At 18.6% G+C, this 27,910-nt stretch overlaps 2 protein-coding genes across 2 annotated transcripts in view; both read right to left on the bottom strand.

The window, feature by feature from the left end:
• Positions 1-4,907: 4,907 nt before the first annotated feature.
• Positions 4,908-11,120, bottom strand: LOC122717604 (endocuticle structural glycoprotein ABD-4-like). Its single transcript, XM_043941830.1, has 4 exons — positions 11,004-11,120; positions 9,197-9,375; positions 7,339-7,600; positions 4,908-5,041 (listed from the first exon to the last, which is right to left on the bottom strand). The coding sequence occupies exons 1-4, from the start codon at positions 11,013-11,015 to the stop codon at positions 4,952-4,954; spliced, it is 543 nt and encodes a 180-aa protein (XP_043797765.1). The 5' UTR covers positions 11,016-11,120; the 3' UTR covers positions 4,908-4,951.
• Positions 11,121-18,020: 6,900 nt separating this feature from the next.
• Positions 18,021-27,910, bottom strand: part of LOC122717602 (retinol dehydrogenase 12-like) — a 23,738-nt gene continuing 13,848 nt past the window's right edge. The window contains exons 2-6 of the mRNA XM_043941825.1: positions 27,652-27,730; positions 23,793-24,097; positions 20,848-20,967; positions 19,522-19,735; positions 18,021-18,224 (exon numbers count right to left, since the gene is read on the bottom strand). Coding sequence (XP_043797760.1) covers positions 18,074-18,224; positions 19,522-19,735; positions 20,848-20,967; positions 23,793-24,097; positions 27,652-27,730 — 869 coding nt within the window. The 3' untranslated portion in view covers positions 18,021-18,073. The remainder of the gene's footprint in view (positions 18,225-19,521; positions 19,736-20,847; positions 20,968-23,792; positions 24,098-27,651; positions 27,731-27,910) is intronic.

Raw genomic sequence — 27,910 nt, 5'->3', positions numbered from 1 at the left:
GTTAGAAGAATTGAGAATAACCTCAACTTATATCGTAATGATGAGCTGGTCTCAAAGAACAGTTAACTTTATTCGAGTTAAATGATGTTTCGCGGATTTTATCGCTACTTCCGAAATACCGCCGGAGTATGATGATTTTGGATTATAAAATACTAATTGATTTATTGGTCCATGAGTAATTCAGCTATAGAGTGCTTATGATCAGATAAGAAGTTGTACAGTTCTTTAATTCACGATTGGCATTTATGAAGTTCATTGTCTGAATAGATATCGTTGCATTTGCTGCATCGAGATGATCAGTCATAATATTGCGAGAAAGGCATCCATGGTTAGTTCGGATATGCACCATTCGGATCGTAAGATAGATGAAAATTGGTTAAGACTTTTATCCACTGATTATAATAGATTTTTTTCTTTATGAAAAGCGAACCGCAAAAATTAATTCTCGATTGTAAATATGATTGGGAGCGATTTACGAAGGGATTGCTCATTCGATAATTAATGGTGGTGAGTTTAACATGGCGATAAACATTACATTCGTGTATTGATCCTGCTGGATCAATTTCTTACCGTGGGAAATTCAAAAGGCATAGGTAAATACATAGATGTTTCGTATTTTATGTGTCCTAATTCATGATATTCGTTCATAAAGTGAATATATTCTGTTCTTAATTACAAATTTTTCTTGAACGTGCATTTCAATGTGAGAAAATGTTGCAGCGCGATGATACGAATCATCTAAAACTTGAGAAAGTCGGGCGATATATTGGTGTGATTACGTAGTTTGCACAATGTAATTTGCTCGCATGCTCCTTTATCTGTCGATAGTATGGATGCTTGTGAAATTTTTTCCAACTCCCAATTATGTTTCGATTGAGTTAAGTGTTAAATGGTAAATTGAGAATTTTATTAACTATCAATGTTTACGCAAATAATCAAAGCTACCTTCGTTTTTTTGTAATTTAATTGAATCATTTGCGATGGAGATTTGACCGATGCATAAATCAACTTGAAAAACGCGCTGATCAGAGCGAATCTATTTTGGAGAAAGTATTATAATTTGGAATTTGTCAATGGAATGTTGAATGGGATATTGAATTGTATTTTAAGAACGAAACAATTAGTTAAAATGTTTGATAATGCGCGGTAAAATGAGAAATGACAAATCGATATTGAAATAGTTAATTCTGAATCATATGATTGCGCGAAAAATTCTTTTTATTTTTAAAGTAAAATGATTTATTTCTATGACGAAAATGTTGATCTTAGTGGAGTTGGAGTAGTGCCAATCTTTTCATGAAATATCATGAAATGTGATTGAAAGCTCGAATTCAATAAAATCTGGCGTCAATAGAATCATAGGTATCTTTTGTTATCAATGACAATTAAGATAGACAAATGTTTCTCCTTTACTATTTACGTTCAACATAGATGCCTGTACTTTGTACTCAAATCTACACTCAACTGTAGATTCGCTTGTACTGGGTTTTCTTTACGGGTCATTGTATCGTGTTTTCCATTATATTGCTTACAAGTAATGCAGTCCTTTATATTATGATTGGATCGCAAATAGTTCGCATATAAATAATTTTTAAATCAATTCGGTTTTTTTATATCTAAATCAGTTAATTGCTGACAGTATTTCTTTCTTGCTGCAAAGATTATAGCGAGTGCGCGAGGAACGCCAGAAATTTTTAATTTATGATATGATTTTTAATTTAATTTATGATTTCGCGTATTCAGGTCAACATGCGAGTACTCTGTTGTGTTGATTACTTCGATCTTCGCGATCTCTAAAACTTGATATCAAACTAATACAAAAATTAATAGTACAAAAATTCTAGCAGATTTTCCATCGATGAAAAATCATCATTTATTTATTCTATCGCAATTGCGTTTCATCTAACTCTAAGGTAATAATTGGGTGCTTGTCGAATATCCTTTAACAGATGTCATAACAAGTGGTATACTTCTTAAAAATGAATGGTCTGTATAAGTAATTATATGTATGGAGCGCATGTCTATTAACACGTTGATTACCGCACGCCATTGTATCAAATATATTCCAGTATCTTCTATCCATATTTTAGTAATGCGAGTCGTGCCAATAGTCGCAAGAATAATGTCTCGCATCATTTGTTTTCATGATTACTATGTTATGCAATAGAAGTATTGATAATAGTAATTGTATTAACAATAGTATTGAATAATATTGATTTAGTATTTTATTTTGGATATTTTGATTTGGATAATTTGGATTATAATTTGGATAACATGTCGAATGCCCTTCGACTAGTCGTAACAAATATATTTCTTAGTTATGGATTGTATATAAATTCTCACAATGTCACAGCAGGTAATCGTGTTCGATCGTGTCAGAGCACCATATGTTCATAAATTATCTAATCGTCGTATCATCATGAGACTCGTAATACTCCAAAATTAGAAGATTTAGAGAATTATTAGCTGCAAAATTATTAGGATTATCTAAAAATACAACAAAATCTTGTCAAAACCTTCAACGGAGTCAACATAATATTAACGTTCGGAAAAATAATTCTAGTATAAATATTAGACTACATGCAAATTATGTTATTCGGATAAAAGACGACAAACGGACCGATCAAACGCACAAAAGAATTTAAAAAAGACAACAACTTTTCATCCGGATTAACTTCAGCTTTGTATAGAATATTTTAAAATTTTACATTCAAAATAATTTTTTTAATAAATTATTTTTTTATTATTTTTATAACGTTTATTAACAAAATTTAATAATTTTTTTATACCCTGCAGAATATCTTTTCAAATACCTACGAAGATCGTTCATAAGTATTCAAATAAGCGTCACCCGAATAGTAGTCAATGTTAAAGAGTAGAATCTCTCAATATTATAACAGGTAATCGTATCTGACGGTCAGATGTGATGTTAGAACAAAATTGTAATTGTCGTGTCCAGCGGTCAGAGTATGATGTGATTATCATGAGACTCTATTTCAAATGAAGTTCGTGTTTTCAAAAAATCTCTTTCTAGTTAAATTGGGAGAATCATAGTTTCCTGGTGAGACACGCCAACAATGAATAATATCGCGACCAGTGCCCGCGACACCATTGCACCGCGAGGAAAATTCCTCACTTAAATGATGATCTATATATAAAGATTTCATCTCTGATAAGCGGGATTTAAGATTAGTGTATTTCTCTTATAGATTTTTTCGAACTAGAATGATGTTATTTGTCATTGAGTCAGCCATGTTTGGAATATATTATCGTTAAGATCGATTCAGCCAGGCTAAAAGAAATATATAATTATAAATCTATCAGAAATATATAATTATAAATGCCGACTAAACTCTCAAAAACGACAGTTTTTTTAAATAATATCATCTTTTGTTTATGATTAATAGAAGTTTGCAAACGATAATTACAGAAAAGGATTTCAATTATCTGTTTATTATCTTCTATCTAATGCAATTCATAATACTTATATTATATTATATATATTATAATAATTTAATATGATTATAATAACGAAGTATAAAGAAAACGTGATATTAATATGATCGATGTTAGCGGATGTAACTATTAACTATTAAAGTAATAAATTTCGGGCTTAGAACCAATTTATAATGATTCTTTATCAAAAATTTGTTTTCGCATCTAAGACCAAACGAAATTTTTTTTATATAATTAATAACTAAAGAATTAATGAATCAGTTCTCTCTTGTTCATGCATCCATTTAGTAATTCATTTTGCTAAAATAACTATAGAAGTAAATAAACCATATCTAATTAATAATATGCAAAAATATTTGAATTACGTCCATTATAAACCAAAACTATGAATTTCAAATAGTGTAAACAAAAAATTAATGGAGATTGATCAGATTTAAATCGGACATCTCTGGTATCAAAATATCTTCACTAAATTCCGAGTATTCATTGCACTGTATTCAAATATTTGACAAAATAATTTCGACTGTATAAACTTTGTATGAAAAAAATTTTATTTTACATTTTCAATTCATTTTTTTCATATAAATTCCTTTTTTCGACTCGTATTATTAATTCAGTTACTGTAACTTTATTAAGAATTTTATTTAATTAAAATTAAATAAATTATATTTATAATATCTATTTAATTAAAATGAAATAAATATTATATTTATATATCTGGCAGATTGATATTCATTACTCTTTTCTTAAATATCATTTAATATTCATATTCCTTAAAATCGATCTTTTTCACACGTTTATATTCACAATTTTCATTAAAAAAAATTAATATTTTTCATTTAAGATTAAAAAAAAGTATTACATATACATATATTATTTTATATTCAGAAATCTTTATCATTTATAATATAAATTAAATTACTTTTAATTTTAATTCTAATAATTAATTCTTCTTGACTAATAAATTCCGTTAATTTATAATTTGTGCTTTTATAATTAATATAATTTTGGAAGATTTTTGGAAGATTGAAAGATTCTAAAGATAGAATAAATACAAAACTTAATGTATAAAAATTTCAATGAAGATTTATTTATTGAATTATAATTAATTAATAATATTTAATAAATACGATAATTCTATTTATTCTATCTTCCCAATCTAACACAATCTAAATTTAAATTATTTATAATTAAATAAGTTTCAATCAAAATTTTTATATAACAACTTTTGAATATGTTTTAGCTTTTAAAATTGATTTTTCAAACATATTCCACGAATATGTTAACATATAAATTTATGAATACGTTAATATATAAATATTAAGATTAATAATATCAATGAAAGAAAACACACATTTATATATTTACTTTATAATATTATTATAAAATTTATTTTATTAAAATATCCTTAAATTAAAGACTTAATTGTTTGATTTAATTTTTATACTACATGAAAACATATGTCAACAATATTTATTTTTTATTTATTTCATTTTCAAAATTTTCTATCATAATTATCTCGTCGATCTATTTGCTGATTCAAGGGTTGTTGTAATTTTTGAGCTGCCTCACGTGCATCTGCTTCCTATAATACAATAATAATTCTATTATTATTACATATTCGTACATTTATTAAATATATATAGATATATTTATTATCTTATTTATCTTTATACTAGATATGTACACATATATGTGTGTGTGTATATATATATATATATAGAAATTATAATATAATTACTTATAAATATTATATAATATTAATATAAGCAATGAATAAAAAAATAATTTTAAATGCTTATGTCTGTATTAAATATATATTTAAGAATAATAAACTTAATATTAATATTATTATTATATATTAATAAATAAATATTATTGTATTAATATTTGTTATTAATTTCTACAAATATAATATAAGTCTAAAAATACAATACAAGTCACATATTTTTATTATTAGTTGTATATATATATTTTAATATAATTAATATATAATTAATTTAGTTATAAAATAATATAATATTTTTATTTACAAAATAATTTTAAATTTTTTTTTAATAATTAAAAAAAATTAAAATTAAAATAAAACATTCTTATTATATTTTTCATTGATTAAAATCCATTAATCTAATTTAGTCAAAATAAATTTTATCAAAATTTAGTTATTATAAATAAAATCATTATTAAAAAAATATTATTTAATATAATAAATTTACTTACTATTACAAAATATTTTTATTTAAATTATAAATTAAAATTTTACAATGAAACTGTATTATTAATCTTAATGCTAAACCTAATGTAATTAAATAATAATAATAAAATAATAATAATAATAATAATAAAAATAGAATAGTTTGATTTTGAATAGTTAAAATAATTAAAATAATTTTAAATAATTCTAATAAATAATAATAGTTAGATTGAATATTTATGATAACGTAATAATAATGGGAAAATATATGATAACCAAATTGTCTAAATTTCAACCATCAACATTTTTTCATGGCAACTTTTATGTTCATTTTGTGCCTTTAGAATCAATAAAATATTTCAAAACTCTATATATAATATAATAAAATATATTAAAACTCTATATATTTCATTAATAATATCAATAACAAATTAAATAAATTATTTATTCAAATTATCACATATTCTGAATTTCTTAATTACTTGATAAATTATTAGAAACCCAAAATTTTTGGCATTCGATATTATAAATAATAATATTATAAATATTTAGAATAGATATGTTTAACTATTATCATTATAATAATTATTTATATTTTGTAATATTTACAAAATTAACAAATCTTATTATATTAACATTATAAAAGTATTATTTTATTTGTAGAATTATATTTTTTTTCTTTTTTTTAATAATATACTTTAATAATATAAATATTATAATAAAAATTTTATTATAATAATATATATAAGGTTTTATAAAATTGGATTTTTTCCAAAATTATTTTAAATGTCAATTTGAATTATTTCAAATTATATCATTTATTGATATCTTTATGGAAAAAATTTTCTTCCCTTCTTTTTTTCTTTATAATGACGAATTCAACATTACATAAATTGTAACAAACTATTTTTTTATTTAATACGTTTTTTTTATTTAATGTTATCGATAAAATTTAATAATAAATTTTTATTCATTGAGCAAAATAAAGAATGCATCAAATATTATAATCTCACAAGATCTTGAGATCATATAATAAAAATAAATATTCTAAATTAAAAATTATTTCATTAAATAAGATGAAATATTCGATAATATTTGTTATTCGAATGGAGATACTATCTATGATACTATTTATAATCATATCTATGATACAAGAAACATTCTTTCTTAGCAACATTTATAAAAAATTTTTCAGAAAATCGTAAAAATATTTATCGTGTTATTTTTTAAAATAGAATATGTAACAATTATTTTAAATAAAAATAAATGTTAATACATTTAATAATACTTATACAAAAAATTATCTACTTATAATTAAAGAAAAATATAATACTAGAACTTTCTTTTCTTGTTTTTCTTTCTCTTTTTTTTTAATATTTTTAAAATCTTTAATAAAAGTTTAATTTTATATAGTCTAAATGATTATAAAATAATATTATATATATTAACTCAATCTAGTTATTTAATTAATAGTTGTTTTGAAAAAAATAGTTTGTTACAATTTATGTAAACTATCTTATATAATTTATAATATATATACACTTCTTTGAAATATAAAATGAAATGAAAGAATAAGATGAAAAAGAAAGAAAGAGAAAGTATAAATCGAATTGAAAGAAAACACAGGAAAGAACAAACAGAGAAAGGAAGAAGCAGAAAGTGAGAAAAGGAAAAGTTATGGGACGTACCTCTTGCTGACGAATGCCCGCAAAGATGAGGTCGAGGCCTTTTTGAATCTCTTCACTGACTGGCGGTGGCGTGGGAATGTGATCTCCGGTCGCGTGAAAGCCAGTCTCGTCGGCAGTATAATGGATGGTGATCAGCTTCCCCTCTGGACTCGTATATGAGAAACTTCCTTGTTGAACCAACGCTTCTCCTTGTTCCTCGCCTTCGCCTACTTTCTTGATGTAACCACTCTCTTCGGCGATAATATTGTTTCCCGTTTCATAACTATGAATAAGTTATTCACATCAGATTTCAAATTACATTCTTCTAAACTTTATTTCAATATGTACGCACATCGTGTTGTCATTAAAACAAAGTTTTCAAATTTATAAATATATTTTTAAATTTATATTGCTACAGATGAGATTTGTAAATATGTAAATATAAAAATTATTTTGATTCAATATGTTATATAAAATTTATATATATTCAAACATTAATATATTTTATGTTTTTAATTAGATTTAATAAAATTATAATAGGAATTATATTATAAATAAAGATAAATAATAAAAAAGATAAAGAAAATAATAGAGAATTTTAAGTATTTTATTTTAATATTATTACTGCAAAATTAATTATATATTATATAATAAATATTAAATCATTGAATTAAATTTTTATTACTTCAGAATTATCATATAAACCGCAAAAATAAATTTTGATTTTTAATTCTTTTGCGTATGATATGTATGCAAAGAATTATATTTAATATTTTATATACATGATTTCCATTTTTTTACATTAAAATAATAAATGATTAATTTATATTTCATAAATTATGAAATTATTTCAAAAAATAAATTCTTAAGTTCAAATTGAAACATAATATAATAATTTTTAAATATATCATAATTTTATAATTTTATCATAATATTATAGTATTATAGTATTCAATTTTAATAATTTATATTTATTAACAATTTATATAATATTTATATATATAATATTTATTACAATTTATATAATATTTATATATATAAATTGTTAACATTTTAATAGAAATTAGAAATTTTACATAAATTATGTTTATAAATTAATAAGAATTATGTTAATTATTAATAAAAAAATTATTAATAAATTATTAATAAATTATTAATAAAAAAACTTAGCTTCACTATTTTTTTAAAATATATGAATAATAAATTTTAAAATTAAATTAATAAGTTTCATTTAATAATAAGTTTCATTTAATTAAATTGAGTAAATTTTAATGAGTAATTTTATTCATTATAATATATTTTTTTTCTATTCTTATATATAATAATTTTTTCTTTTTAAATTTGATAATAAATAAGCAATAAATAAATAATAATATTGTAACAATAAATAAATATTATTATTTATATCGTTATTATTAAATATTTTTCAAATAAAATATTTTAATGATAGATAAAAATAATAAATATAAATTACATAAAGTTCAAGTATTTTTTATATATCAATTTTAATTAATAAAAATGAAAAGATCTTCAGATTAAAATTATTAATAATTTTAAAAAATTATATATATATTTTAATTAATATTTAATTTTTTTATTTAATTTATTAATGTATATTATAATTAATATATTTTAATTTATTTTAATTTAAATATAACTAATTATTAAATAATAATATTTTATATTTATATTTAATTTATATCGAAGCAAAAAAAATGTATATGTTTCATAAATAAATTCTTCATATGCTTCATAATTTTAAATTTTAAATTTTTAATATTAAAAAAATTAAATATTATATATAAAATTCAATATACATATTTTATATAAATTAATATATAAGATTTTACTATGAAAAAACAATTATAAAAATAGTTACCTTGTTTTGTAAGTTCCATCATGTTCTTGTTGTTTATTCCAATGTAAAATTGGAATGGGTGTTGTTGTTAATGACCCTTTCCTCTCATCAATTGGAGGATTTTGTCTATCTTCGTGGTAATTGTTACGAGCATAATTTGAATCTTGTGCTGCTGCAAATCCTAAAATTATTGCTATTATCTAAAAAAAAAAATTGTATTATTGTTAAACTATTTTAAAAAAAATTAATTATCGTTCTTACAATACTTGACAATAATTGTAATATTGTGTATTTTAAAATGAAGTTTTAATAATAGAAATCTGTGACCAACACTATCGATGTGATGAGTGAAAGTAAGATGCCAATGCGGGTCATTTAACTCCTGACCTACGAGTTTACGAAGTCGTCTTCAATTTAGATTGCTTCGTGTTCTTTCCAGTTATCCATGTCGCAACAAGAGTTCAAGAATTATATTATTTTTTTAATTCAAAATTAAAGGAACAATATTTACAGTTATTTTCATTTTTCATATTTCAGTTATTTTGGTATGCAAAATATTTAACTTTTTCTTTTAATTTACAAAATTTTTTTTTCTTAAATTTTCTTAAACTTTTTTAAAATTTCTTAAAGAAAATACTGATTTGATAAAATAATAATACTAAAAATATATTTATTATTTCTAATGAAATACTTATAATTAATTTATACTATATAATTATTAATATTATATAATATATAATATACTGTATAATTGTAAATACTATATAATATATTAAATAATATACTATATAATTGTAAATATTACATAATTAAATTAATTATTTAAATTAATAATATGCAATTATAAGCAAATATTCAATATAGATTGAAATAATATGTTATATGTTTAGCAATAAGTTCTAAGAACAATATATTAAAGGTCAACCATGCAGACTTCATTTTATTCTTCACATGATAATACTTTAGAAATAATTAAAATTATATCAATAATAACAAAAAAATTTATAAATAAATATTCTAACAAATAATAATTTAATAATTTCTTTCTAAGAAATTCTGTATTATATTGATAATAATATTTTATATTATTAATATAAATACAAATGTGAAATTTTGAAATAAAAACTTAAATAGTTTAAATAATTGTTTTTAATTGTATTTAATTAAATATTTGTAATAGTTAATTTTAGAATTTGTCGCACATATAATTCAGTTTATGTTTAATATTTTTTTAAACCTTTATATAATATAATTTTTATATAATGTATCCATTCAATTTTTTTTTATTTGTGTTTCTCTCATAATTTAATTGAAAAAATTGAAAATATTCTACTTAATCGATCTTTAATAACATTAATAATATTTTTTCTAATTTAAAAATATATAATAATTAAAAAATTAAAATATAATAATTAAATTATTATGATAATAATAATTTTATACTAATTAATCATTAAATAATAATATAAATTTTATTACTTTCATTTAATTCTGATAATAAAAATCTATATTAAGATGTTACATTATATTTATGTTTTATGAAAATTTGTTATTATAGATATGATTTAAAAAATAAAACATTGATAAAAAATATTAAATTCATTATTCATTTTATATTGGTTAAATTTAAAATAAATAATTTTGTTTTTTTTTGTCGTTTTTTTTCAATCTGTAATTTTATTTTTTATCTTATTTCTATAAGAAGATATCAGAATATTCCATTTTCAATTTTTATTACAAAATAAGAAAAAAAAGTAAAATATTCAAATAACGAAAATAACGATATAAAACAGATCAATATACGAATAGAAATATAAAAATTACTTACAATTGTTTTCATTCTCTCTTAATAAAAAAAACACTTTTAAAAAAGATGAACACTACTAAATCAGATCGTTTTTGATCCTAAGGAAATAAGGAATTCACCTTTTATACTCTCACTTTATCCCCACTTAAAAAGTGATGGATCTCCGAAGATGTTTTACGTAGTTTGTAACAACGATCTTTACATACATCTTTACATACATCTTATATGTATATGGTGATACATTCCATACCACTTTATTTTTCTTTTCGTCTATTTTTTCTTTATTTTTTTTTTTTTTTTTTTTTTGCAAGGGTAAATCAATATATTGTATTAATAGATTATATTACAATAGTAATTATTTCTTAAATGTTGAATAATTAAAATTTTATCATTTCAATTTATTTCTACCTCATTATTAAATATATAGAAGTTTATATCAAATATTTTTCTTACTTATTTTTCTAAATTATTCTATATCGATAACAAAAAATCAATAATATTTTATTTTATTAAAATTATAAAATTCTTATAATTCTTATAATTATAATTAATTCGAATAATATCAAAGCAAATAACAATTTACATAATTATCTTGATCTAAACGAAATATTACTCTATTTTGTGTTTGTTATTATAACTCTAATATTATATATTAATTTTAATATTGATATATTTCTTTTCAAATAATAAATAATAAATAAAAAATAATAAAATTATTTTGAAATTTCATATTTGTACGAACAAAAGAATGATAGAACTAATTAATTAATTCCTTGATAATAAATAGTATAATAAATATAATAATATAAAATATAGTAATAATAAATATAAGTGAAAGATTTTCAATTTCTAAAAATAAAAATTTTATAATAAAATAACAATTATATACTAAATGCTTGTTAATATTTAAATTCCAATCTATTGCATCACATGTGAAGTCATAATTCTCTAAACTATGCTACAGCATGAACATGTAAATTACATAAAATACATTGAATTTTTCATCGAATTCAATATTAATATCTTAAATAAATAAATTTTAGAAAAATATTCAAATAAATATATTATTTTGAATATACTAAATATAAAATATTATGAAGAAACATCTTGAAAAATTTTATATCTATTGTTTTTATACACAATAATTTATAAAAGTATGGTAATAATAAATATGAATTTGCACGAATTATTGAATAAATGTATATTTATAATTTATATATTATATTTTCTTAAATAAAATTGTAATTATTATCAAATTTTTTATGAATGAAACATAGAGATAAAATATTTTATATTCATGGTTATTAATAACAAAGTATTGTATTATATAATAAAAAATATTATAATAAATATTATAAAAAATATTATATAATAAAATAATAACTTTCTTTAACAATATTTACATTGTTAAAAATTAAATTTGACTAAAAAATTTTTTGAGCAACATACAATTACAAATAATTTAAAAATAATAATTTTTATAAATATTATTATTAATAATTATTTTTAAATTTTATTCATTGGTTTTAAATTTTTGTTTATTAATTTACAATAATTTTAATTTTTAACCAAATAATGTTTCTTATTATACAAAAAATATTTTTAGAAAAAATTTGAACAAGATTTAGAATAGAAAAAAATTATCATTTTGCAAAAATTCCTATTTATGTTTTTTCTTATACTTTATTGCGTTATTTATTGTAAATATTTGTGTATTCATTTTGAGATATCAATTAACTTAAAATATACCGAGGAGGAGTAAGAAAAATATAATTAAAGTGAGGAATATTATAACATAATAAAAATAAAAAATAATCTTTAAAAATATATTAATTTAATGTATAATTAAAAAAATTAAAATTTATATATATATTTAATATATTTAAAATAATTTATATATGATTAAAAGATCTAAAAGATCTAAAAAATTAAAGAAATTAAAGAGAAAATTAAGATTTTATTCACTAATAAAAAATGATTATACAATTTTTATTTTTTTCGTTTTATTCCATTATAGAATTTTAAAAATGAATTTTCTAAATTTATTATGTAATAAAATATTTATATATATAAACTTATTTGAAATTAAATCTTAAATAATTAAGTCTTATTAATTATATAATTTATAAAATTTATAAAAAATAACTTTTGGAATATCCATCTTTAAAATATACCAATTTATATAAATTATTTTAAAATAAGTATTTCATTAATAAAAAAGATATAAGAAAAATAAGAAAATAGCATAAAAAGAATATTATTTGAAATAGTAATACAATAGTAGCAGTTTTTAATTTTATATTATAAAATTATATTATAGTATTTATAATATATTAAAATTATTGTGTATATTATAACATATATAGGATCTTATTTTATACAAAATCTTCTACTAATTATACAAAAATACGAAAATATTAAAACATTTTATCTTTTTGAAATGATAAAATAGAAACACTCGTTTGAAATTAAATATCTTTATTTTCTTTGCATGAAATATATTAATTTATATAAATTAGTTATAAATATGAGTAAATTATATTGTATATAATATACAATTAAAAACATAAAAGATATATTAATTATTAATTATTTAATATCTATAATTAATTTTAATATCAAATAATAATTATATTATAATATTTAAAATTAATTTTTTTTCTTAGAAATCAAAATAATAATCAAAATATAATACATATTTTAAAATATTTTAGTATAATGGTTTTAAAAAAAAACATTAAAATAATTTTAATTTTTTTTTAACTTTAATTTTTTTTTACTTATAGATGTTTCTTTTTATTTCATTTTGCTGCACATACACAAACAATATTTTTGTTTTTTTTATTTTGTTTAAGTTTTAGAAATAGAGTTTTTCATTAGACTTATAATAGAAAATATATCTCATAATTCCATAATCTCATTATAGTTTTTGAATTTGTATTTATTAAAATTTTTTTATTTATTTTAAGGAATATATTTGTTCTAATTTTTTTTTTTACGTCTTTTTTTTTACGTCTTTTATAATATATTATGATCAAACAAAAATTATATTCAATAATAAAGTTTTAAATCATAAATCAAATTCAGAAATTATTATATATATTTAGTAATATTAATTTAAAATTTCACATATAAAAAAATATTTATTTCATCATTTAATTGTATTCATTTCGTTCTTTTCATTGTCTAAATTTGATATTTTTAATGAGATACATTTTATTATATTTTGTATTATTAAAAAAAATACGAACCGTTAGAAATAAACCAATGATCGATATTCATGCATTAAAAACTATATATATATATATTGATTTATTAATATTTTTAATTATTTTTTCCTTTTATATTTTTTTGTCCATACATTAGAAACTACTATCTTAATGATTGTTACATATTATAATTAATGTATATCAAATAATATAATATTAGTAATAAATAATATAATATTATAATAATGTAATCAAATAGAATTTTGTATTATAATTTTGAAACGAAAAATTTCTTTAAAGTTTTACGTATATTATCTGAATGAATATAAAACAAATATCTATAGTATTTTTTATTAAAATCTGATAATGTTTGAGAATTGAGACAACGTTTGAGAATTAAAAATTTTTTGAGAATTGCAATTTTTTTGAATTTTTTGAGAACGAAAAAAATAAAAAAATACAAAAAAAAATTGCATTTGAAAAATCTAAGATAAATATAAAGATAAAAAGTTAAATATTTTATGATTTCTTTTTCACTTTGATATCTTGTTTCGATCACAAATTACAACTGCTTCCACAAATATTCCACAAAATACCTTTAAGTTTCTTTCATAATTATCTTTCGAATCTGATCGAAAAATTAGCATAAGAATTGATTAATTATTATTAATAGTTATTATTGTGTATCTTTTTTTTATTTTGGTGCAAAAAGAAAATATTTTATTGATAGAAATGTTTAATTTATTAGTATAATTTATTAGTATATTATATTAATTGATATTTATATTGCAAAAGTTTATACAGTATATATTCTTCATTATAAAAACATTTTATATAACATTTTATATATAAAATCATTATAAATAATAATCATTAAATATATATTATATTATTTATATTTATATTATCTTATAATGTATATATTATATATATATTATCTTATAATTATATTTATTAAGATTGTTAAATATTTAAACAGTTAAAAATTCTGTTTGATTATGCAACACATTTTATTAATAACTACATTAAATGTAAAGGAAACGATTTCTGTTTAAAAAAAACAGTTTGAAGACAGTAAATGATATAGTATAATCAAAATTAGAAATCAAGTTTCGATATTTATCATTTGAAAAACATTATTTATTTATTAAAAAAATCCAGTTATTTTACTTTTTATTTTTTTTTTTTTTAATTTCTTCATTATATAATGAATTATTACATTATGAAATTCATTATTATATAATATTCTTAATTATTATATATTTTTATTAGACAATATTAATAATTTCATATATATTGATTTATTAATATTTTTAATTATTTTTTTCTTTATTTTAAAATACTTTATTTGTAAATGTAACTTGTATGTATGTATGATTATAATTTCAAATATTTTTTTGTAATAAAACAACGATCGTTATCGTTGTCTTATATAGAATTATCATAAACATTAAAACTGAATAATAACTACATAAATTATTTTTTTTTCTTAATAAAATAAAATTTTAATTAACTTCCTAACTTTTATTTTAAAATTTTATAATTTTATTTAATAAGTAAATATTTTATGTCGTTTCAAAATTTTAAAACAATATTGTTATTTCGAAAGAATGTATATGTTTATTTATAAATATGTTATGTTATGTTATATTAATATAATTATTATAATATTTATAATATATATATTAATAAATATGTTTATTTGAAATATTAAACATATTCTACAACAAAATAAAAGCATCTTCAATAGTGGAAATTAAAAACGATCTCCCTTACAATAAAATATAAGAATGCTATTTGCAATTTGCTCGTGAACGTGTTTAATGAAAAAAAAAGTGAAGAAATATTATCTTTTTGAATGACAAAAAATAAATTTAATTTAGACGAATCCGATAAATAGAATTATTATTTTTATGATTTGAGAAAACAAGAAGAGTTTCTTGTCGCCAAATGAGAGAAGAAACTGGACAATCGAATATCACAAATAGAATCGAATATCACAAAAAGACTGAGATAAATTTTATTAATTATCATATGGACAGTAAAAAATACATTGATAATCAATCAAACAAATATGCGGATTGCAGAACAGAATTTTTCAACAAAATAATGTTGCAATTCATAGTAAAAGAATATTTTTCAGATCAAAATATATCTCTTTTTGAGTGGCCAACAACTTGTGGACTGAATATAATTAAAAATATTTAGTCAAAACAAGTATATAGCAGGACAATTTCAAATCAATGATTTGAAACGCTATAATATTTTGAAAAAATAAAACATAATTCCACAAAAGTTCATAAAAAAATTATATAAGTCACTGCTATGAAAAATAATAAGAAAATGATAAGTTATTGAAAACATAATCGAATTGATAAAGTATTAAAAGTAATATATTTTTCGTTTTTATATATTTGTTATGAATAAATAAGACATGCTCTCTCTTTGTCTCATTTAGTTTTTTTTTTGTTTTTAATGAAATGCAATACATATCTTTATTTTAAAAAATGATATAAATATAAATTATAAGTCTAAAAAAAAATAAATGTAATTGTATTTATGTAGTTACTCTGTAATTAAAATATATAAATACACAATTATATTTATTATATTATCATTTTATTATATATTGTACTCAAAAATATTCGAATACGTTATTAAATTTTCAACAATTAAAATATGTGTTATACTTAAGTTCTAAATATTATGTTTTAACTACTATAAGATACAACTTGATAGTTTGAATCATATGATAAAAAAACGATTCTTTCAATTTTTTTTTTTTTTATAATAAAATTAATTTACTTTCACTTTAGCTTATTATTAGAAGATTTATATAGATATATAAGATATATGAAATAAACAATTCAATAACAAGAGCGATATCATAATATTTACAATAGATTATTATCCTTATTAATAGTTAACATAATATTAAATTTTCAAATTTACGAGATATTTTTATAAACCCTCACTATAACTGGAAATATTTTGAGACATCTAAGAATCTTAATATTATTTCAAATTATAAATTATGAGTATTCTATTTTTAAAATCATTAATCTTATTATGTAAATCATTAATTTTATTATGGATTGATTTTCCTTCTTTAAATTTTTTTGTCTGTATCATCTTATATTTATTTAATAAAATTTCTAAAGTAATTTAAATTAACTCAATAATGGGAAATAATTAAAAAAAAAATAAATTATTTTATTAAAACAAATCTTTATTTTTAACATGTTATTATTTTATTATTAACATAGTTATTATTTAAAAATATATACATATATATGTATATAATTTAACATTTTACAATATAAAATTTATTAATAAATTAATATCAAGCTTTTTTTTATATTATTAATAAGTTAATATATACATTCAAAGTTATTTTTACGATTAAAAAAATAAGAAAAATAGATAATAAATTAATTTTAAATTATAATATAACTATAATATATATATATATATATATATATTATTATAATTATATAAATTACAACTTTAGTTATAATTTGAGATTTCTTTACTTTTTTTTAATGACATATGTTTTTTTTAATAACATATAAAAATATAAAAATAATTTTTATGTTTAAATTTATCCTATAATGTGAATATTTTATTATATAAATAAAAATATTCATATAGTATTAATATTATCATATTACTTAAAATTCGGAATATAATAAAAATATTTAATTTCCAAAAATTGGTCCTTAAATACTTATTTTCTTAGTACAAAATTAAAAAAACATATTATAAAACTTAACAAAACAACGATAAAATTGTTAAAATTGTTATTTGCTGTAACAATTTATGAATATATATATATATATATATATATTTTATATGAGATTTTGCAGAAAAAATATTTTCTTATTATATAATCTCTTTATTACTTATTATTTTTGATAGTTCCTTAAGTCCAATGTTCGATGACAAACCGAGTAATTCACAAGTACATTTCCATAATTGATTTGCTAATTCAGGATCACAAGCTTTCATTGATGGATTTATTACTCTACAGTTGCTGAGGAAGAAATAAATTATAGTATTAAATAAAAATAACAAATTTTATATATATATAATAAAATATATACAAAATATATGATGAATAAATAATTTTTATTAATATTATATTAATTTTAATGCGTAGATTATAAGTTGTAGAGAAAGAATCTTAAAAAAAAGTTGAATAATTTAACTAGAATATTTAGCAACTACTTCTGAATAAAAAAGGTGCTATGAATCTTAAATTATTTGTTATTGATATATATATTGGAACTTGTTACCATGTATCAATTCAAATGATGGATTTAAATTAATGATTAATAAACTGAAATATCATACTATCACTTTCAGACTTGTGAAAAAGAAGATGAAAGAAAAAATAGATAAGAAATATATAATGAAATATATACTGATAGATCTGGGATGTCTACATACCATAAATAATAAATGCTATTTTTCTTGCAACTAATCAAAAAATATAAATTATAAATTATAAATAAAATGAATTCGAAAATTAGTAAAACTTTAATATTTTTTTTCAAGAACAATTAAATTGCAACCCATAATTTCTTTGAAAATTTTTTATTTTTACAATGAATAAAATAATGAATGAAATTTTTTATCTTTGCTATGCAATAAAAAAAAATTGATTTTGAAATTCATACAAATGTCTATATTTCAACAAATTTTTATATCATATAAAAATACATCTGTTATTATTGTCTCTCAAAAAACAATCAAAAATTGATGAATTAGCTGACTGAAATATCATTATATTATCTATATTATAATATAAGTTATTGAAATTTACTTAAAAAAAGAAATAGGGCTGATTAAGTTTAAATAATTTTTATACAAACATTGAAAACAAAAGATCCTTAAAATCTTAACATTCTTTTCATTCTGAGAATAGCATGTGTTTCAAAAAGTCTACTTTCTATTATAATTTTTCTATTATAATATAAATTAATAATAAATATATATGAAAAATATTAATAATTAATAAAATTTATTCAAGCCTTTAAATTTTATTAAAAACGTTAAAAATATTGAAAATTATAAATAGTCTTTTAGCCAAGTGCTGTGAAATTTTTTTTTATAATCAATAACGAATAAATCTAGATTCAAAATATTAATTCTTTATGTAATGATCAGTAATCGTTCAAACTAATTAAATCATTATGTATATAAATAAAAAGTAAAAATGTTTAATTCATTATCAAATAAATATTAATTAATATACGCATTTAATATATGTATATATATCTTATTCATTGTCTAAAATTCATGTAATTAAATATATATAATAAATTTACTCATAATATAAGCCACTTTCTTTTCCTGCATTTTCATCTATAGCACAATATATAGTTGTCTGAGCACCTTGCTCTGGAGTTTTCATTAAAGGATTAATTAGCGATGATATTAATCGCGCACCTCGAAAGTAAGATGCATCCAAGTATCGAGGAAGTTCCGTTTTTACTATTCCAGGATGTAGAGAATATACATTTATGTTTTGAATTCCAGCAGCTGAAAATGTATTTAAAAATAAATTATATATCACGAGATTATACATTATCATTTATTACGAGAATCCAAAATATTTTAGATATTACAGACATTTTAAATATTAGAAATAACTTAAAATATGATTTCAAAATGTATGTATAACTTTATAATATAAAATAATAATCATCTCTTTGTATGTATATAAAGTGAAACATTAATCATAATATTATTAATTGTGCAACAAATAATATAATATGATATATTAAGAAACAAATTGACCATAAAATTTTTCTAATCGAGCTATGTTTTTCAAAAAGTCGATTTTAAAAATTGATAAAATATAAAAAACATGAAATCCCGAAACCTTTCGAAATTTTAATAATGCGTCTTCTAATAATCTAGCTAATATAATCTAGCTAATATAATCTAGCTAATATAATAGCTATAATTGGTTAACATATAAACATAACGTGCATGAAATTCATGAAATTCATTCATTTTTTTTAATGAATTTTTTTTATTGATCAATTTAATTAAATATCAAATTTTTATCTTTATAATTTAATAATTTATTCTTAATAATTTATTTACAAAAATAAATATATAGTAAATTAGATTAAAATATTTCCGCATAATCCTATATTACAATTTGATTTACAATATTTAAAAAAATTGTATTAAAACACTAATCACAGTAATTAACACTCAATAATATGTTCTTCTCACTTTTTCAAGATACAGCAATAGTTTACATACTTTTGTTTTCATTGATATTTAGAACTTTTAATATTTTATATAAATATTATATATTAAATATTATATATATTATATATATATAATATATATAATTATATATATATAAACAATTTTTATTTATATAAAAAGTAATAAAATATAATATATATATATTTTAGAAAAAGTAAAGAATACTGATTCAATTTAATAAAAATTTGGAACATTAAACTTAATGGATATAATAATTACTATTATAATAAAATTTGCCTTTTTTTATTAACAATTTGAATTTAAAATATTTGAATAATCAATTTATTAATATCAAGATAATTACAAAACTAGAAAATTTATTTATTATAAACACTCTTCTGTTATACTTACTACTCTGGTATACTTACCACGTAATTTGTTATTCAATTCTTTAGTAAATAAAATATTAGCTAATTTACTTTGACAGTATCCTTTTATCGGACTATAGCAATGTTCTAAATTTAAATCTTCCAAATTTATATCACCATCTAGAATAAAAAAAATATATAAATATTAAAATTAATAAAAATAAAAATAAAACTTTAGATAAATTTTTTAATAAATATATTTAATAAATAATATAAGTAATTAAATATTTTTTAATAAATATCACAATAATATATATTTCAATATATGTATTAGAGAAATTAAATAGTCATTCATTAAATAGTCAGTAGGATTCCATGTTCAATTTTAATCTATGTGTGCATTAATTAGAAATAATAATAAAAATAAAATTTCAAGAAATTTCAGTATGTTTTTCATTTTATACATTTATAAAAAATGAAGAGTTAAATCTAGTCAATATTTAAACACTTTATTACAAAAAACAATGTCTAATTATTATTTAACTATTTTAATATGAAAAAGTAGCAATATATTGTTATTTTTAAGACTAAAAATTTATATCTATAAATTCTATAATAATCTTATTCGAACACGATAGAAACAATAACAAGAAAATATAACATATAATATAACATATAACATAGTGACGTATACAATGAAACATTCATATTCAATGAATTAAATTAGAGATCTTCTTATTATCTATACATAATCTATACATAATCAGGAATAATCATCAAAAAGTTTTATTATCTCGCATTTTCTGTAAAATGATTCTCGTAATAGAATCATTTAGCATTTTGAACAGTAATTCATATCTAGAAAATATTAAAAGAATGCTGTAAAAAGACTTTCAAATATTACTATTTAGAATTAATAGAATTACCAAGTAGTCAAAAAAAAATGCAATATATCACTTTTTGAACGTAAAACAATTTAAAGATATTACAAATATTAGAAAAACCAATTATTATTATAATATTATTCGGGTACAATATTTTATTCAATTACATCCAAAATTAATTACATCTGATTTAGAAATGCTTTGATTATGAACATGATGAACATAGTGAATATGATCTTGGAACTTAAGATGACATTTTTCAGCTATGCCAATTTCAATGGCAATCTGCATTATTTTACTTAAGAAAAATTATTACAAACTTGCGGATCATTCTAAGAATAGTGGACTTTATGAGTAAGACTCCAACTTACTTCTAGAAATTTTCCTCAGATTGGAAAAATTGGATTAGTCATTCAATCAAGAGACTAGTCCACGGTATCATTAGTAGGCTTGTGTATCTCACTAAAGACCTGCGATCTCATGAGATAAGCATAAAGAAAGTTTAAAAAGATACAAGTGTTTTAGTAAAATTTAAGAAAATCAGAATTTTTTTAATCTTGCAATCTTTTTTTTATATTTATAATTTATAATCTTTCTGAATTTAGAATTTTTTTAACTACTGTAAAACTGTTGAATTTTTTAACCTTTGAATTATTAAGACAAAGTAATAAATTATTAGAACGCATTTGAATTCTTGAATTGTATAACCTCAAATTGACAGAATTTTTTTAAATGTCATTCAATATTTCATTAGCATATAAACTTTGTTCTTGATCATTTAAATTAAAACTTTGTTAACAGCGAACTTTGTAATAAATCAATTTTATTAATATTATAATTATATACCATAACTTCATGTACAAAATCCAATCCAATCTTGTAAATCGAATAATATTAATATTTTTGACTTAATATATAAACTTTTAAAATTCATAACTCAACAATAGCTTTAGAAAATTATGTGCATAAATAATATTTTAAAAATATTTCAATATATATAAGCTAAAAATATGTGATAAAAAATATAGGATTTTATTAAAAATTTAAATATGATCACGAAATAATTCAAGATTAATTCTAAGATCAAACATTTATCACAATATATATTAATACGATATCATATAATTTTTGTCTTCTATAATATTTTTAATATTTATAAAAATAATTATATATATTCATTTAAGTATACATTCATTTCATATCAAAACGGATATATTATATAGTATCTTATATATCATTATATATAGTTATAAAATTTTATAATAATGTTTTAACATGATAGGATTGTTCCTTAGTGTAAATAGTCGATAAAAATCATAAAGTTTCATTTTAATTTCTAATTAGACACTACTAGACACTTTCGTACTTATGTTTGCTATCAATCAAAAATCAAAATAAAATAGTAAGAATGATTAATTGATTGTGTAAATAACAAATCTGAAATAATATATAAAAGCAATTTTTGAAGTTTTTTAATTTGTATTTAATTGAAATTGTATTAAGAATTCAGTAACATTGCATTAGAAACTGATAAGTGTTGAAAAATGAATGAATCTTTACAAAAAAAAAAATTATGAAAAATTTTTCAAAAAGTTGGCAGAGATAAGACATGCGGATTAATTGTTTATGATTTTTTAAAATTGCGAGAGTGGTAATTAATTTTATGTCATTAAAAACACACTATAATGAGAAAATATTACTTTTAAACTGATGATTATTCTCAGATTTAAAATTATATTCTTGAATCTAGCCAAAGATTTAAATTTTTGAGTAACACATGTAGAAAATTACTTATTCAATAACCATGATAAACAATGATCTTATGAAGCCCAATTCAGATTATACATATGGAAAATGTTAACGCATGGATTCATGATCATTACAATTAATTTTAGTTTTAAAAAAGAAGTTCTTCATAATATTATTGTTGGAAGAATCAGAATTTCGTAACTGTTTAAGAACTGAAAATATTAAAGCGTAATGTAGGCAAAAAATATAAATATAAATTTTAAGAAAATAGAAATACGAACATAAATTAGAAATTCTGATTCAGTTTTATGAATCACTTATATCATGAATGAAATTAACGAAAAACAAATAATAATAATTATAATAACTCACATTTATGTGCAAGTGATGAAACATTAATTATTCTACATCCTGGTCCAGATTCTTCTATTTTCGGTAACAATAGAAGTGTTAATAGAAAGTGTCCCAGATAATTAACTTGAAAATGAGTCTCAAAACCATCTTTTGTTTTTTCAAATGGATGCAAAAATATTCCTGCATTATTAATTAATATATGAATATTCGTTTCGGTTGTTAATAGATGTTGCGCACATTTCTTGATATTTGCAAGATTATTGAGATTCAACTGACAAATTTCTAATTCTCCTAATTCTTCTTCAAGATTATTTTCTTGAGTTCTGAAATTTTATGTATTTTATTATAAATATGATTATTTATTATTCAGAATATTTATCGATTTGATTCTTATTATATTTAATGTATTTAGTGAGACTTGAAAGAAAATTATTAAAAACTTCAAATAAATAATAAAATATAATATTTATAAATAATCAATAAATTAAAGCAATCAAGAACTAAGAAGCTCGAAAACTTTTAAATTAGAGAATAAAAAAAATTATATCTCAATAAAATTATATTTTAAAATAAGACTTCGTTTATCAATAAATAGCAAAAGAAAAATGTTGAATCATATATAATCTTCATATATAATCTTTTATCTGTATTATTTAATATAATATAATATTTTAATGGTAAAAAAAAAAAAAACAGAAAAGAAAAGAAGATTGCATTTTGTCATGAATTTGTAAATAAATAATTATAATGATAAATAAATAACTTTGGAATCATTTTTATACAATAATTTGTAATTAATAACTTTATTAATATAAATTTTAATCGTTTTTAAAAAGAAATTACTACTAATTTCAAAAAAAATAACATATGTATCATTACTTCGATTTTTTTTTCTATACGGAATGGAATAGATAAAGTTACAAACTGTTTTTTATTTGAAGCTATTACAGATATTAATTTGAAGGTTTTAACATTAAATGATGTAAAAGCATTAATATTTTAATGTAAAATATTGTGAGAATAATGAGTTTCTTAAAAAATGAAAAAGATGCTGATTTAATTTTTTTAAGTGCATATTAATTTTTCGAAACATAATATTCTGAAAGATATTATCAAATCTAATAATTTTTATCTAAAACTTTTTTTTTTATTTTGTATAAAACATGAAAGACATTCTTTTCATTCTTATGAAATTCATTTCAAAATATTTTATATTCTAAAATATTAATTTTTCTAACATCATTTAATATGAAAATTTTAAGTTGATATTTATAATTTCTTCGGAAGAAATAACTTTAACTTTTTTATTCTGTATGTGTATAGAGACTAAAAGACTAAAGCATTCTTCTTATATAAGATATATCATACTAATTGTAAACAAAAAAATAATAAACATAATAAACATAAGTTGAAAATTTAATCGTTTCTAAAATAAATATTATTTTTTATTTTATGTTAACATCATAGTTCACTTCATTGAGTTTTCAATATTTAAAAAACATATTCCATATATCCCCTTATTTTTACATGCTTGATATCCTTTTCTTAAGGACTCACGAATTTTCTTGAAAATTTCAGATTTCTGTTGAATTATTCGATAAATGTATTAAATTTAATTTTGTTAAGTAATTTATTAAAGAATTAATTTCTGTTATGAACTATACATAAAAATTGAATAAGAATATTTAGAAAGCAAGTTATAAACACTAAGAAAAATATCGAGAAAATGCGATATCAAAACTAATAATAATTCATTAAGAAACTAAGATATTTAGAAACAATTGAGTTTTCAATAAAACTTTTTTATTTGAGCAATAAAATTTAAATTTAAATTTAAAATATATAATCATAAACACGAGAAAAAAAAATGATTTATAAATGTTCTCTTTGAATTTATGTTTTTAAATTTTAGAATTATTGGTACAATGTTAATCATATTCAATAATTAGATTTTTTATAATTTTTAAAAATATGTTAATATATATTCTATTCAATTTTATGTGATTATTAAATATAATTCTATAAAGATTTTGATATTTAAGTGTATACATGCATTATCCAAATTAATGCATATCCAATTAATGATTGTTCTTTTGAGAAATTAAAGACAACTAAGCAATATCTAAAATTCAAGATGTTATTAAGATATTTTTCGAACAAGGTGAATTAGCTATAGCATTCAAAGACAAATTCTTAAGTACTTAAGAATTGCTCGGAAATTTATAGTTTTTTCAAGTTTCTAGTCAGTTGTGTCAGATTTTAATTTGCGATTTTTCAATGTTATATCTGAAAACTTTCATATATTTTTTTATTTTTTTTTTCTTACTTTAAAAATGTATTTATCCCAAGAGTGCTAGAAAGAACAGAACAAAATTTTAAAAAAATATTAAAATTATAAGAAAAAAATAAGAATTTTTATATAATATCATATATAATATCAAAAATCAATATTCAAACTGAATCAATATTCAATATTCAGTAAAATTATTCGAAATTTTTAATGCAATATTAATAAAAATAAGATAATATTTCACAATAATAATAAATACTTTTTAAATATTTTTTATGTTTTTAAAGAAAAATCATTCTTCTTAAATTTCTTGTTTAAAACAAGTAATCACTGTCAGAATTTACCCATGAATGTACAGAAATGTACAATTTTAAAAACTTTAAATTGATTTATGTCTCAATATATAATGAAAATCCACTGAAAATAGTAATAAGAAATTTTTAACTATTGAATGCAATTTAGTTAAATTTGTAAAGATTCCATCTAAAAAATGTTTTTAATGACTCGACTCAAATGACCTTTTTCCTATTTGTAAACTTTATTATCGGAAATTTCATATCTCAAGAGTAATAAAAATTAAAGTAACATACTGCAAACACGAAACAATATTTTAATCAATCAATAATTTTATGAAATTTATACTTATATTAATATATAGAAGATTAGGGGGGAAAAAAGTAGCAATATTGTTTTCAAAATTTCGGAAAATAATTTAAAAGATTAAGATTATATTAATATAATCATTAATTATAATATTGAATTATATTAAAAAATAAAATAATATATTGGAAAATTAGATATTATTATATATAATATAATTAAAATATTTTTTTAATATTATTATATATTATTACATATATTATTTATAAAAAATAATATATAAAATTAAAATATTTTTATACTAATATGTATTAATAGTTTTCTCTCACATTTTCAAATATCAAAAAATATGAAAAATTATTTTTTAAAATTTACATTATATCACTGATATTATATCATTGAAAATTTTTTAATATTGAATTCTAGAATGTTTATCTCTTCTTAATCTTAAACTTAACATTACAATATCATTCAATAATATAAACATTTTAATACGAATAAAAGAACTTTAAATCTTCATTAATACAAAATTAATTTTAAAATTAATATATTGTTGTGTCATTTATTTCAATCATTTCAAATTATTTTTCTATTTATAAACATTATGAAAAAGTTATTTTATTACGGTTTCGATTAATGTTTGATTTGAAATATATGTATAAGAATAATTTATAATATTCTTATACATAATACAAATATATATATATATATATATATATATATATATATTTCTTATAATATATTTCAAATAATAATAAAAAAAATTATACTATTTATATATTATTCAATAAATTTTAACTTTTTTTAGATTATATAATTTTTGCTTTATAATATAATCTTCGATTATGTAATCTTCAAAATTAGATACATGTTAAATAATATAATTAAAAAAAATATATAATTATAAAAAATATATTAAATTCCTATAATATATATAATATATTAAATTATATTAAATCTCTAAAATAAAAAATAATTTTCAAATACTTTGAAACATTTTCCTTTATATCATTCACTGCTTCTTTTGCTTTATTAATATCACGACATGCTAAAATTACTCGGCCACCTGAAAAAGAAAAAAGATCATATTATTTTCATCAATATAAAAATAATAATTAAAATAATTATATGCAAAAATTTTATTTCCTTATTAAATTTAAATATTTAATGAATAAAATTTTATTTGTTGAATTTTCCATGTTCTTTATACTTAATGTTTTTCACATATATATATATCTGTGCTTTT

The sequence above is a fragment of the Apis laboriosa genome, unplaced genomic scaffold, assembly GCF_014066325.1.
Source record: "Apis laboriosa isolate Shangri-la unplaced genomic scaffold, ASM1406632v1 scaffold53_cov140, whole genome shotgun sequence".
Classification (NCBI taxonomy): Eukaryota; Metazoa; Arthropoda; class Insecta; order Hymenoptera; family Apidae; genus Apis; species Apis laboriosa.
The sequence above is the reverse complement of the archived record's forward strand: the minus strand, read 5'-3'. Positions and strand labels throughout refer to the sequence as shown.

Bases quoted from the DNA above. Each gene is read 5' to 3' on its own strand.
- LOC122717604 (XM_043941830.1), bottom strand. The intron at 7,601-9,196 runs GTAACTATTTTT...ACTTATTCATAG, and splicing joins GATGGAACTTACAAAACAAG to TTATGAAACGGGAAACAATA. The intron at 5,042-7,338 runs GTACGTCCCATA...ATTGTATTATAG, and splicing joins CGGGCATTCGTCAGCAAGAG to GAAGCAGATGCACGTGAGGC.